General features: G+C 41.2%; 1 protein-coding gene across 1 annotated transcript in view; it reads right to left on the minus strand.

Moving 5' to 3' along the window:
• Positions 1 to 14,639, minus strand: part of CSMD1 (CUB and Sushi multiple domains 1) — a 1,433,388-nt gene that overhangs the window by 851,923 nt on the left and 566,826 nt on the right. Inside the window, exon 5 of the mRNA XM_065899861.1 lies at positions 10,904 to 11,111. Coding sequence (XP_065755933.1) covers positions 10,904 to 11,111 — 208 coding nt within the window. The remainder of the gene's footprint in view (positions 1 to 10,903; positions 11,112 to 14,639) is intronic.

Raw genomic sequence — 14,639 nt, forward strand, 5'->3', positions numbered from 1 at the left:
ATCTATATCCCACCAAAGATGAGCGCTTCATACATATGTTTGGTGAATTGCAACCTCCTCTAACTGACCTCTGAGCCACGTTGCCCAGTAAGGTATTAAAAGACTGAGAATCTTTGGCAAAGGGACCTGTTTAACTTTTTAGCCCAACGTCCTCCAAAAGAGTTCAAAACAATTTTATTTTCAATGTACAACTATTAATAGACTGGAAACATGCTAATACTGCTGAAAACATTTGGAAGCCACTGAAATACCGTGTTTCTTTCTCTTCTGACCCTCTCTCTCAGTCCCAGCAGTCAGCGCCACAGCTGAGCTGGTTCAGCTAATTAAACTGGAATCTCTGAGGAGTGGCACCCAGGCAGTTCTGATGTGAAGCCCAAATTGGAAACTAAATGCTGAACCCAATCTTTCTGAATCTGCCCCATTTTGCACCAGCAGCCCATTACAAAATTATAAGATATATTTCAACAAAAACCAGAGAGCTTATATTATCATACTCTGAAATACAACTACTAAAAAGTTTTCACTTTTCAAGGAAACTTGAAATGATTATTAGTAATAATACTTTTACCTCCACCTATTGAGGTATAATTGTCAAAACTGTATAGGGTGAACATGTACAATATGATGCTTTGATACACATATACACTAAAAACTACAGCATTTACTGAAATCAAGGTAATGAACATATCCATCATGGTACACAGGTTTGTTTTGTTTTGTGGTGAGAACTCTTAAGATCTCTGCTCTTAGCAATGAAAAACAGTATGGAGGCTCCTCAAAAAATTAAAAATAGAACTAGCATATGATCCAGCAATCCTAATTCTGGGTATAAGACCAAAAGAAATGAAATCCGTATCTCAAAGAGATATCTGCATTCCTGTGCTTGTTGCAACGTGATTCACAATGGCCAAGATATGGAACCAACCTAAGTATCCACCTATGGACAAATGGATAGAGAAAATGTGATACACACACACACACACACACACACACACACACACACACACACACACACAGGACTATTACTCAGCCATAATAAAGAAGGAAATCCTACCATTTGTGACAACATGGATGGACCTGGAGGGTATTATACTAAGTGAAATAAGTCAGAGAAGGACAAATATTGCATGATCTTACTTATATGTAGAATCTAAATTAAAAAACCAAGTAGAACTCATATAACCAGACAGTAGAATGGTGGCTGCCAGGGGCTGAGAGTAAGGGAAACAGGGAGATTTGGTCAAAGGGTACAAACATCCAGTTGTAAGATAAGTTCTGAGGATCCCAATATACAGTACGATAACTAGAGTTAATAATACTGTATTGTATACTTGAAACTTAATTAGTTATTATTGCAATTATCTTACTGTCCACTCTCTGAACCACCCACAAGCACCCTAGACCCTCACTTCTTGGCCTGGTCCACAGACCAGGGACACCCACATCACCCAGGAACTTGTTGAAATGCAGAATCTCGGTACCTTCCTCAGATCTCCTGAGTCGTAATCTGCATCGAAAGAAGATCCCGGGTGATTCCTACACACAATAAATTTAAGAAGCATTGGACTAGCATATATCACCATTTCAGGCACATGTTACGCTCTTGAAAAAGTTTGCTAAATAGATACATATGTACTTAGGTACAAATTCTATGGTTCTCACACTATATTTTTACTAAGTTGTAGACTTTTAGTAGTATGATGACCTGGGGACTTCCCTGGTGGCATAGGGGTTAAGAATCCGCGTGCCAATGCAGGGGACACGGGTTGGAACCCTGGTCCGGAAGATCCCACATGCCACAGAGCAACTAAGCCCGTGCGCCACAACTACTGAGCCTGCGCTCTAGAGCCCGCGAGCCACAACTACTGAGCTCGCATTCCACAGCTACTAAAGCCTGCATGCCTAGAGCCCGTGCTCCGCAACAAGAGAAGCCACCGCAATGAGAAGCCCGCGCACCGCAACGAACAGTAGCCCATGCTCGCCGCAACTAGAGAAAGCCTGCAAGCAGCAATGAAGACCCTACGCAGCCAAAAATAAGTAAATACATTTATATAAAAAAATAGTAAAAAAAAAAAAAAAAAAAAATAGTATAATGACCTGGATATATATAGTATTTGGATTTTCAAAAAATTGAATGGTGCATATGGACAATTTCCCTGAACATTAAAAATGATTTACTGTGGTGGAACATTGCCAAAACACAAACAGGCGTCAGCATTTGGTTCTAACTCTCCTATCAAAGCAATATTATGACTGCAGTTTTATTTGCACAGAGGTGCATAGCAAAGATAAGACACAGGTTTGAAAAGTTCAGCATAAAAGAAATGATGCTTTTATAATTAAAATATTGAAGGTTATTTGCTGAAAATAGCCTTTTAAAACTAAATACAGGTTAAAAACAAAATTGTGGGGTTTTTTTTTAAAGAAAGATTTTAACTTCAACAGGTTACTGTTGTACTCTAAGGTAGGATTCTGAAGTCTCTGTGGCACTGTTTCTTAGAGCAACAAAAACGCAGCTAGTTACAGAAATCCTGTACGTTGCAGGCCTTCTGCTGAGCGCTTCACAAGCAACTCCTCATTTGCTCCATTTCACAAGCCTCTGAGGTCCTGTCAGGGCCATTTCCATCTTACAGACAGGGGTCTGGGACTTAGAGGAAACCCACTCTGTGCCATCAAGCTCACAAGCTGCAAAACCATGGCTAGATCCCGTGTCTGAATCAGTAGGCTTGGTTTAGCTACTATTCCAAGCTGCCTGCTTAGGGAAAGAAGATGGGAAAATTCGAGGTCACAGGCCACCCCTGCCCCAGCCAGATGAGAACAGCCTCACAGGACGGCAGGTCCAGCTCTGATGAGGGGACCTGGCTTCTCTCCTAGCCACTAACCCCAAACTGTAGGGCAAGGCACGTGATCTTTCTAGGATGCAGTTTCCTTATCCAACCAATAAAGGGATCACATCAGGAGATTTCCCAAGTTCCAGCTATTCTAACATTTATAATTCACAAAAATAAAACCCTCCAGGATATATACATTTTTAAAGAAATGATGGGCTATAATTGTCTAAAGGGTTTCAAATCAGAGTGACTTAAGCTCTTGTGTTTATTAAAGTCCAAAGATGGGAAACGTTCCTGTTTCTAGCCACTGCTCACAGACAGGACTCACCAAGCTCACATGGCATGTGCCCACAGGATGAAACCCGAGTAATAAATTATCACATCTGTCAGAGACGAATTAGACTGTACAAAATTACCTTATTCTCCTAACCAGTCCTCCATGAAACTGTACAAACTTTAAGAAGAAAGGGAAAATTAGATATTCAGAGTTTGGGGAGAAAGTTTAAATGAAGATATCAAAGCGTACAGCTGGAATACCATGACGTACACATCCGGCTGATTTGGAGAATAAATGAAAGCCCGCCAGCATTATCAGAGGATGGCTAAAATCGAGTTGGCACAATGGCCTCTTAAAAGGCAGTGTGTTTTTAAAAGGGAAATTTATTTAAAAGTGTTAATTTAAGTGTAATTTTGCTTTCTGGAAAAGACCACATACAAAAAGAGAGAGGTGTGACTATAAAAAAACAAAAACAAGAACAAAACACAAATATATTGTATTGTGTGAAATGAATTTATATTCCTAGAGGGGAAATTTTTCCCACTGCCTGTAACATTGATAATTTACAGGAAACGTAATCTTCAGTAACATCAGGTGAAGTGGTTGGGTTTTCCTATGACAGGAGAAATATCACAGCAGAGTTGAGGTTTCTGACGTGTGGTATCTGCCCTGACTTGGTAAAGAACCACACTCTGGGACTCTCTAATCAGTTCCATCTTTAGGGACCAGGAATGTTTTTTTTTTTTTCTCTTCGTCATCCTTTGGTCTGGTCTTTTTGCATGTAGTCCTGGTGTAAAATACCACATTTTATCCACAGCTACCACCATTAAATAAATCATATAAATTTCCTATGTTCAAAATATTTATTGATGAACATAGTTTAACTTCATCAACTGTATATATTTGAAATTCTAAATACTGATTTCAGCCAAAATGAAAGCTATCTAAGATGACCTACTCTGATGGTATCTCAGACATCTGCGAAGAAATATGGAAATGAGACACTTCTGGGCAATGAAATGGCACCAGGGTACCTACTAAGAAACCCATGACAATCCTTAGGAGGGAGATTGCAGGGCACGGAAGTCTTCACCTGGGGTATATGTTTGCCTGGTCGTGAACTGGGGATAGAGGACGTGGGAGATTGAAAATAGGCAGGAGTTTCTCCCGGCCCATCAGAGACAGCCTCCTTTCCTCCTCAAGGCAACTTCCAGCAAGAAAGACTCTTCCTTCAGCACCTACTACAGACGGTACATTTCAGGTGAAAACGGAGGGAAATAAGTGCCTTGAAAAGTACACCTGATCGGAAGCTTTTTGAAACACAGCCTTGCCTGCTTGGCTCAGCCGCACTGTTTCCAGTGATTCCTTTGCTGTCTGTTGGGATAAAGAGTCCTCAGGCAGCTAGCTGCCAACGGGAGAGGGAGAGAACGGAAAGGGGGTTTGCGTAGGCCTTGTGGACAGGGGCTGTCACATAATCACGAAGGTAACGCAAGTGTCATCTGGACGGTGCGAGGGAAAGAATGTCTCAGACCAGGTCACAAATTCCCCGTTGCACAGACTTGGCTGTGATCAGACAAATTTCCCTATTGAGTTTGGAGGGTTTGGGATGACTGGGGCTGGTCATTATTTTCCCACCACCTCTCATGTAAATAAGTCAAAGTTGTAGATGGGAAGCCTTAACATTTACACTGTTGGCAATGTCTTTACGATATGCCCCCTTCTAGAAGACTTATAACATCCATTATTGTATTTATACTCACAACTATACGTGACAAGTAAGTTAAGATTTATTACCTTACCTTACACCTAATAACACAGAAAAAGAAGACTGTAAAAGAAGGGGTCACGATGTCTCCACCATGGAGTAACAGGACCAGATCTCGACTTGAAGCGGCCTCACGCTTCCCTTGGTGTCCAATGAGGCCAGACAGAATTGCAGTCATTCTGGGATAATACTGGAGTGTAACATACTTCTTTAATTTTTAATAATAAAAATTTAAATAAAAGTATTTTATTTACTTTTATTTTCCTGACTTAAAAACAGTAAAGAAATATCATCTTGATATATTTAAATAAAGGAAGAAATATAGCTTGGGGCTGTCTCTGTTTCAGTCCCTGCTCTGCCACCTGGCAGCTGTGTGGTAAGATATTTAACCTTCTCTGAGTTCATTTTTCTCGCCTATAAAATGGGGATAATAGTATCTCAAGAAGTGGCAACTGATTACATTTGCCTGGCACATAGCAATACTTATTGAATATTATTATTCAGTGTAAGGTTTTCTTAGAGTAATATATTATTCAAAGAAATTTTTAGAGAAAGATATTTTGAGTACAAGAGGGGTTTAGGAAAGGGGCTGTAATAATATCATATTAATTATGGCCTTAGGCCTCTGCACAGTACGTAGAGGTTCAAGAAAGGTAGAAATTCATATACTGTTGTATACATATATATACACACATACACACCTACGATATTTGTTTACGTTATGCTTGCTCCACAGAAAATGCTGAGGTGCGAACATTCCAATAGGTTTGTGCAACGTAATTATTAAATTTAAAATGGAAAACATAAAAGAAAGGAAACCAATTATTTCAGTTGGTGGTCACGGGGCCATGCTTTATGGCCCCGTCCTCCTCAGGCCTGAAAAACGCCATCGTCTTTCAAAAAGAGTGTGACCAGACTGTACTGTTAACATGAGGGGGGTGAAGGGTACGGAAACGGAAAAACTGGAAACAGTCGCCCCGCGGAGGTGGCGGAAGAGACGGAATTCAGGGCCGTGCAGGTCCCTGGACCGAGTTCTGGAGCAGAAAAAGGGCAGCAGGGAAACAGATCAGGTCTGTAAGTTAGTCAGCACCAGTGTTAATTTCTTGGTTTCCACGATGACACTAGGGCTGTAGAAGACGTGACTGTTAAGGGAAGCTGGGCTGGGTGATATACCAACTCTCTGAGCTGGTTTTACAAGTTCTCTGTGAAATGATTTTAAAATGAATAGTTAACAAAACGAGGAGGGAGCGGAAGGGGTTTCCTTTCTGGTACCCTGGGCAGGTGAACAGAAGGACTGATTTTAGGGCGTCTCTGCTCTGTGTGTGCCTCAATAATCCGTCCTCGTTAGAAATGAAATATACACCAAGTTAGTTATCAATTAAGTGACAAGCTGGATAAACATCATAGGTGTTAACTGACCCTTCAAGGGTTCTTTGAAGCTCACTCAGCTTCGCCAGTTCCTCTGAAGTTCTGTTTTGGCTTCAGCAAGTCACTGATTAGATTGGTTTAATGGTGAAGTTGTGCCTGGTTAATGGGAACAAAATAAAGTGTATTTGTTACAAAATTACTTTTTGCTCTCTTATATGTAATCTTGCATCACCCAGACAGGCAAAGGGGTAGAGTCATGTTGGTTAGTGAATGATTGAACTTAAGCCTTAAAAAATATCATAAAGTAACAGATTTTCTATTGCTATAAGAAGTCAGCTCTAATCTAAATCAGCCAAGAAGCATTCTTGCATTGATGATCACTGAGGTTTTCCAGGGAGGCAGATATATAACTGTCTGACCCACTGGTGGTACTTCTTCGAATGTTCTACCATCCATATGTCAATTTAATGTTGGTTCAATTGGGCCACGTGGGCCTTCCCTGTGGAGGCTGGCTCCTGAACAAGCGTGCAAGAGACGCAAACGTGCTATGGTGAAGACAGGGGTGCAAGTGAGGGGTGCTTGCCGGGCAGAGGAGAAGGCCATACTAGAGGGCACGGTGGGCCAAGCTCTGAAAAGCCTTGAATGCCATGCTAAGGCCTTCGGGTTTTATTCCGATGACCCATGGCTCAGTCACTGAAGCTTTTTAAGAAACTGATGCATTTAAGTAAGTTTTGGGGCATATTTTAAACACATTTATTAGCCCTTGTTTTCTTTCCTTCTACCCTATACACACACTCCCTGCCATGAAATGGGACAGATAATTATTCCCAAATATGAGTGCATGTTTTGAAGATAGCAAATGCTCTCTTCCTCGTTTCTCGTCGAGACTCTGTGATGTTCTTAGGAACATCCCTTTAATCATCGTGTCTTAATTTAGAAACCTTAGTAACTTAACTCTGAAATAAAATCAATTTTCTGCCTTCTTGATACTTCCAGAATTAGGAGTTAGATGCTACCCCATCAAATCACTTCAGAAAGTAAGAATGTGTGGCTAGCTTTACTGTTAACCAGGTTTTTAACTGCAGGAAAAAACCGTAATTACTGGACCACGTTGCAAAGACAACTAGGCATGACAGCTCTCTCTTAAAGGAGGGTATTGATAAGAGGCCAACCTATCTAAAATTAGAACCTGATGAGTTAAAAACAAATTCAGCTTCATCTGATGTACACAGAGTCGATTAGGCTTAAGTGATGACACCCCGGCCACGTTTAATACATGGATAATTTTGGGACTTTACATCATCCACCGCTTTTAGACTGCCTCTGCTGTAGCCATGGCAACCCTTACATAAAACATAGCTGAGTTGGTAATTTTACTCCAAATGAAATGAAAATAAGGCTAATCCTATTATTGTTCTTAACAATTTCCCAAGTAGCTTCTTCTCAGAGTGCCCTTGCTTGTATAGTCTGTCTTTTAAAAATAGATTATTGGAAAATTATACGTGTGTGCGCCCTCTCTCTACTCACACCATTAGCACTGTCCTACTGCCGCTGCCGTGTAACCTTGTGCCTGAAAGGAGGTGCATCCACCTACACGGCCACTTAGTATTTTTCTTGCAATTCGGCGATGGGTAAATCTTTTAAATGTACCAGTTTAGACCATGAAGCATGTCAGAGGCAGTCACTTGAAAGTTACGGTTAAATAATCGTCTTGAAGATAAGCCCTATTACGCATTTGTATAAATCTGAGAAGGTAACTCAAGTGATCCTGTTTTGTATCGTAAATGTGCCCGTGTGTGTTGCAGTACTGATTTAGGAAAACCATCTTTTCCTTTTCTGCCTCCACTGGAGAGCCTTCTGTTGAATAGGGGTCCTATGCCATGTCAGGATCTTTCTAATTGTGATAAACACTCAGTGTCATCCCTGACCTTGTCCCTGCTGTCCCTGACTCTCCCGATGCAGCGTGTGTGCTAAATGGCTTCTCAAGTGGCCCATCTCCCCTACGGTGGTTGTCTGCCCAAGGCTTCAGGATCCAAAGTGCAGTCCTGAAACAGAGAAGAGGGAACTTCCTGACAGGCCATTAAGCTCAGACCTGGGTTCTTCCATTGGGGGGACGCTCTTACAGTAAAAAGGAAACACAGTTTGGGTTCAGGGGCCTGCAGATCCAGCTGCACCTCTGCCAGCGCTCTCTCAGCTTTGCCATCTCTCACCCTTTGTGCCTCTCAGTCATCAGGAGAATATAATGATCAGTACAACTCTCTGATAATGGCTGTCGAAACAGAGAAATCATGATGAACCAACAGGTAACCCAGTTTATCAGACCAGAAGGCACCCAGGGTCAAAGTCCCACGGACAGCTTTTCCATCAACTACCCAATTCTTCCCAACTGCTGCTGGATCATTGATCTTGGTATCCTGGCAAATACGGGGAGATTTCAGACAGCTGGAAAACGTCTTCCAGTCTGAATCCAAACACCAGGAAGACACAGGGCCATTTCTCTGGCTGCCACGACAATATTCTCTAAGTCACGATTGTGAGTTGTTGCGATCAGGCCCCGCAGGTTGCTGTGGCCTCACCTGGCATTTCCGACAGATGGCAATTTTAGCAGATTCAAGACCCCGTCCGAGCACATTTTTCTGAGTCTGGTATTGAAGTTGAAGGGGACCCGTGTTGGGGGAAAGGACCGATGGAGATAAAACAGAGGGGAGGAGAGGACGCAAAAGAAACCAGCGGGGATGAGAAAAGAAGACACAGGCAAAACCAAGTCAAGTAACATTGTCTCTCTCCTGGGGACCGCTTACTGAAGACACGTGAACTGAAGGTGGTCTCCCTGCTCAAGGCGGTCACGTGGTGTGGGAATGTGCCGTGAGGCCTCCTGCGAGGCTCTGCGCCACCGGGACTGGCATCTGTGTTCAGCATTCCTATTTTTCTTTCAGACTTGGATATGGACATCTGAGTTTCCTTTCCTACATAAACGGCATTTGTTTGGCGAAAGCCAACCTTGACTGTGGAGTCATCCTCCGATATGCCTACTTTTTTTCTCTCCCCCAGCCCGACACCTCACCATCCAGGTGACGCCCATCATCTCTAGAATCTCTCACAAATAAGGCCTTTACCATGAGGCCCTGAATTTCCGAGAAACCGTCACCATGTAGTTTTGCATGGCAATGATTTTCCGGAAACCCAAACAAGGTGACTTTAGAGCTAGGAGGGTGTTGCATCACTGAATCTCCTACAGTGATACACAGAGAAAGGCACTCAGTAGATGTTGAGTGAATTGATTTAAAAGCTCATTTAGGATAGCCCCTTTTTATACAAGCAGTTCAATGATTTATCCAAGGTCACAAGGAAGGTTTGGGACAGAACTTGGAGCAAAATCCAGGACATTCAGCTTTCAGTTTGGTATCTGTTTCCACTAACTCTGATGTTACAAAAAGGTAGATAGATAATAACATAAACCAATCCTTGAGTCTTTAAATTGTATAACATGAAATAAGCAAAAGGGTAAGCTTGCCTGATCTAAAAGTATTGCTCAGATCAATGAAATGAAAAACAAAGATCACAGAGGCAGTGGTTATTTTTCTTTTAACTGAAGTAGCGTTTAACATAAGAACAATAAAACTAACGAAAGGAAATGACTTAAACTATAAATATGAATCCTCTGCTTTGAGTTTTGAGTCTTGGAAAATAAAATTCAATGTTGCTAATTGGTTTAAAACGTAAAACAGTTTATGACATTTGTCAGGTTTGATATTTTTATCCTTTGGTCTTTGTACTGAAATACAGACTTAAACCTATAGAGATGTTCAGAATCATCCATTTCATCTCCTCCACCAATGCATAAACAGCCAACATTTCCTCTATCCCAACTTAATTTGAACACACATATTGTCAAGTTTCCTTACTGTTCGAGACCTGAAATAGATAACAGCTGCAGCTTTTAAAATGCTAAGAAATTGAAAAAATAAAACCAAAAAAAATCCAGTTCAACCCATAACAAACGACATAATTTAAAGTACACCTTAAGTCTGTAAACATTTATTCTTCGAAGTCTCCCTTTTTAGTTGTACTTATAGACACAGCTAGAGCTGCTCCCACACAAGAAACACCATACACCAGAGACTGTAATGGATCTGATCAGGTTTTTTTCTGTTGCCACTAGCGCACACACCAGAGAACTGACCGTCAGATGACTGGCATTATCTATGTATCAGATTAGTATTTATGGTTTGCCTGTGACCCTCATAGGTGGTTACATGATTTGGTGCAGCATCTCCAGGGAGGAAAAGACATACACAATCACACATCTGCAGCAGAGGCGACAAACGGCTGGTGACGTGACATTTTTAAATCTCCACTGTCTAAAAATATCTGTTTACACTGAATCAGCTCCAGACCAAATCCAAAACTAGCTTAGCTCACTTAGCTGCCATCTTCTGTGTTGCTTTATAAGAATCCAAGATGAGACATGATACGTTCCAGTGCCCAAGGCCAGATAACATCTCCAGCTCCAAATACCAGCACAAAGACATCTTAGAAACTTGGAAATCAGTCACAATATAGACGACATTTTAGCAGCCAACAGCGGAAGGCAAGGAAAGAACACAACTTTGTAAAGTCTGTTGTGGGAAGTGGGAAGGACATGTCTTGTCCAGTACTCACCATATGGAGGGCGCTTCTGTCCCGCTGATCTCTAAGAAGTCATATCCTTCTTCGAGCTGAAAGTCAGTGAAGACTAAGGCAATGGTGTCCCCGGGTTCTGCGAGGATGGTCCACGTACAGTCGGCGTTGTTCTCGTACTCTGAAGGGAAGTAGGGGCTGGAGATGCTGCCGCTCGTCCCCCGTAAGGTCCCTCCACAGGCCCCCTCAGCTGCATGGGACAGAAACAAGGAAAGCGTACTTGAAAATGGCCTCGTACACAAGCACCTCCACAAAGTGTCGCGCTCGATCAGTGACACATTTTCTGAACCCCAAATAGCGACACGCAACCTGACAAAGGGTCTCTCCTGGTTTGTTCGTTTAGTTCTACAGAAAGACTTCAAAAGTCTACCCATTACACCGTGTTGTTAACTGAACTGCCACTATAGAAAGAAGTGAAATTGTGTCTTTTCTAAAATCTGGAACGTGCAGTTACTATACACCTGACATTCACACACAGCTGAACCGTATTTTCAAAGGTTTTCTCTGCATCTTGGAAGATGGACGTAAGTTGGCAACACTGTGAGTCTTAACAGTATGTGGCCATCATTTCTTCCTTTTCTGAGAGCTGGCTTGAAAATACAGTGATCTTAAAAGAAGCAGTTGCCCTAATCTTTATGTCCTGTAGAGTTTGGAATGTGCACTTGGTTTTGAATTTCAGATAAGTTCTTGAATGATATGATAACGGAGACACATCAACTCATAAAAAAGTTCTGAGTAGGAAACAGTTGCATGAAAACTTAAAATGGATTATCTTGGAAAAGTGACAAGGAAAAGGGCAGTAAGATAAAATACATTTAGGATACAAATTAGCATTGGAATAAATATTGTTTTGAAGAGAAATGGATCCTGTAACTTTCTCCACAGAGTAAAAATTAGATGGTATTCAATTTATATAATCATCTATTACAAAATGTTATGTATGTAGTAAACTGTATATATAGGGTAGATAAATATTTGTGAAATAACATGTTTTAAGACAAGTCTGTGAATACCGTCCCTCCCTTCCCTCTTTCCTATCAGACAATCCTAGCAAACAGTATACACTTGGCCCTCAGCATCCACAGATTCTACCAACAGATGAAGAATATACAAAAAAATTCCTAGAAAGTTCCAAAGAGCAAAACTAAGTCTGCTGCATGCCCACAACGCTTTACATAGTATTTTCATTGTATTAGGTATTATATATATTCTAGAAATCATTTAAAGTATACAGGAGGATGTGTGTAGGTTATACGCAAATACGATGCCATTTTATGTAAGGGACTAGAGCATCCGAAGATACCAAGGGACAACTGTATTTAACAATTAGGGACATCGGCGTTACAATTAGAACGATAGACAAAGTCAGCCTGTTACCAAGATGGGAAACTTGCCTTTGGCAGCTTGTGGGACTAGACGGACGAGATCACTTGGAACAGATATTTACATTGGCTACTGAATAAATAACTGTGTATATAAGCATATCACACTTATATATAAAAAGTTGATACACACACACACACACACACATATATAAACTTAAAAGTTTTCACATCCAATGCTGCGGTTGGGTGATCACATGAAATGTATTAAATCTGACAGCACAGACTGCGTAAGGGGTTTGTAATTCAGCTGTCTAGCAAACAGCTCTCCTTCCCAAGTGTTAGAGGAGAAACACTCAGAGCAAATTATTCTGGATTTTTGAAACTGTAACCTATGCGCTGAAGCATTGTTTATGATTTAAAAGACCTCGAAACAGGTGTATTTGTGTGCATAATACACTATAACCATAAAATAAAAGTGAAGAGGGTAAGAAGCATACTGGGTTCTTTGGGAAAATAGCTTGGTGACCTTGACCGAACAGAGGTGATACTAAACCTATCTGACAAGAGTATGTATGCACAGGTACCAAACATCAACCACGGACCTTGGCTGTAGCTCTAGGGCAGGGCCGTGGAGTTCCTCCCCTGCAGCCTTTCTCCCTCTGGTCACTCAACTGTCGGAAGATCTGAGGACCTGTAGAAGGTGTCTACTGAGCTGGGGTGACATCATGTTTCCAGGTACTCCAGGAAGTGGCTATATATTACCTGGTATAGGAATATTTTATCAGCTGACAGAACTGTGCTGGTATCTGCAAGATGATATCAGCACTGATCTCTCAGCAACACATCTACCTTCTGTTTAAAAGGGTGGTTGAACTGGGTAACCTCCAGTGTCACTTCCTTTGATCCAATGACTCTAAGAGTTTAGACGCTAAGTATCTAGATTTTCCTAGGACTTCAGCTGAGGGCTTAAGCAGGTCATGGAGAACCACGCTTGGATGGGCTAGCGAGTGAGTTCTGTACTCACTAACTCCAGAAGAGCCTGGGGTGCCCAACACAGGCGCAGCCAAGTGGTGCGATTTTATGGCTACTCTGTTGAGACTAGGAGTAGATTGTATGAGGAAGACAAAAAGAATAGAAAATGAAACTAAAGAGAAAGAAAATAAAAAAGTTGGTAGAGAACAAAAACTATAATTCTTCCAAGGCTGCAATCACCATTGTGTTTTCTCTGGTAGATATTTTAATGACCACAGAACATTTTTAAGTGAGTTACAGTTAGAATTATGTCAGGCTAAACAGATGCAGGATGTATTATAATTCTTAATGCAGCATTTCAAATAAAATATTACAGAACACTATCAGGTAGTCTGATTGATGATATCTTCTTTGATAATTAAGCACATAAAACAAAACAAAAATTATTCATACCACTCACTGGATAACAAACTTAATAAAAAACCGTACAGAGTGAGGTCAGATGTGTATGTGTGTTTGAACATGTCTGTGTGTGTTTGAAAGCAACTGCAATGGTGCTTCACATGTTTTTCCAACAAAACATTTGAACAGTTGTAGCTTCTTCCCCAGTTTTGTAAGATAATTTGTTTTCTAAACTATAACATTTTACACATCTAAAATGTAATAGCATGTGAGGAAGGGTAACATAAGCCCAGCCTTCTCTCCCCTTGGTGGGGAAATTTTAAACTGTAACTTACATGGAGTATCAGATAAGACCCAGAGAGATTTAGTACCAATTCCCACAAGACTAACCCTATTAAAACACACCTCAATGGCATTCTTCACTTCCCAGCCTTACCTCCTCACTAGTTCACTTTGCTTCCTGAATCACCTCCCAAATACTTTAGCTGCATTAAGTCTGGATCTCAGAGTCTACTCTCGTGGGACTGAGGCTAGGAAAATAGAGGTGCCATGGGTACTTGATAGGACCACAGGAGCCCAGATAGTTGGTTAAACATTATTCGAGTGTGTCTGTGAGGCTGAAGACCTGAATAGAACAAGAATGTGGATTAAGAGAGAATTCACTCTCTTGGATTGACTGCCTTCAACATGGACTCGGGCTGGAACTTACAGCCCTGTCTCCCCTGGATCCAGCTCGCTGACTGCAAGTGCTAAGACTCAGCCTCCAAATCCAATGAGCCCAGTCCTTTAATAAATCTCTTTATATTTCTCAAAATCTCCAAAAAAAAAAACCCTGAAAATCATGTATGATATTTTACTTACTTTTGTATCTCACCATATATTATTTTTAAAGTGCCCAATAAAAAATACTGACGATAACTGAACTTTACTAGAGCAACTGCTGGTATCTCGATGGACCCGAGGATGAAGCTGACACTTCTATGACCTTAGCCTTGGGCTAAGGCAATGGGTTACGTCAG

This window comes from Phocoena phocoena, chromosome 21 (assembly GCF_963924675.1).
Source record: "Phocoena phocoena chromosome 21, mPhoPho1.1, whole genome shotgun sequence".
Classification (NCBI taxonomy): Eukaryota; Metazoa; Chordata; class Mammalia; order Artiodactyla; family Phocoenidae; genus Phocoena; species Phocoena phocoena.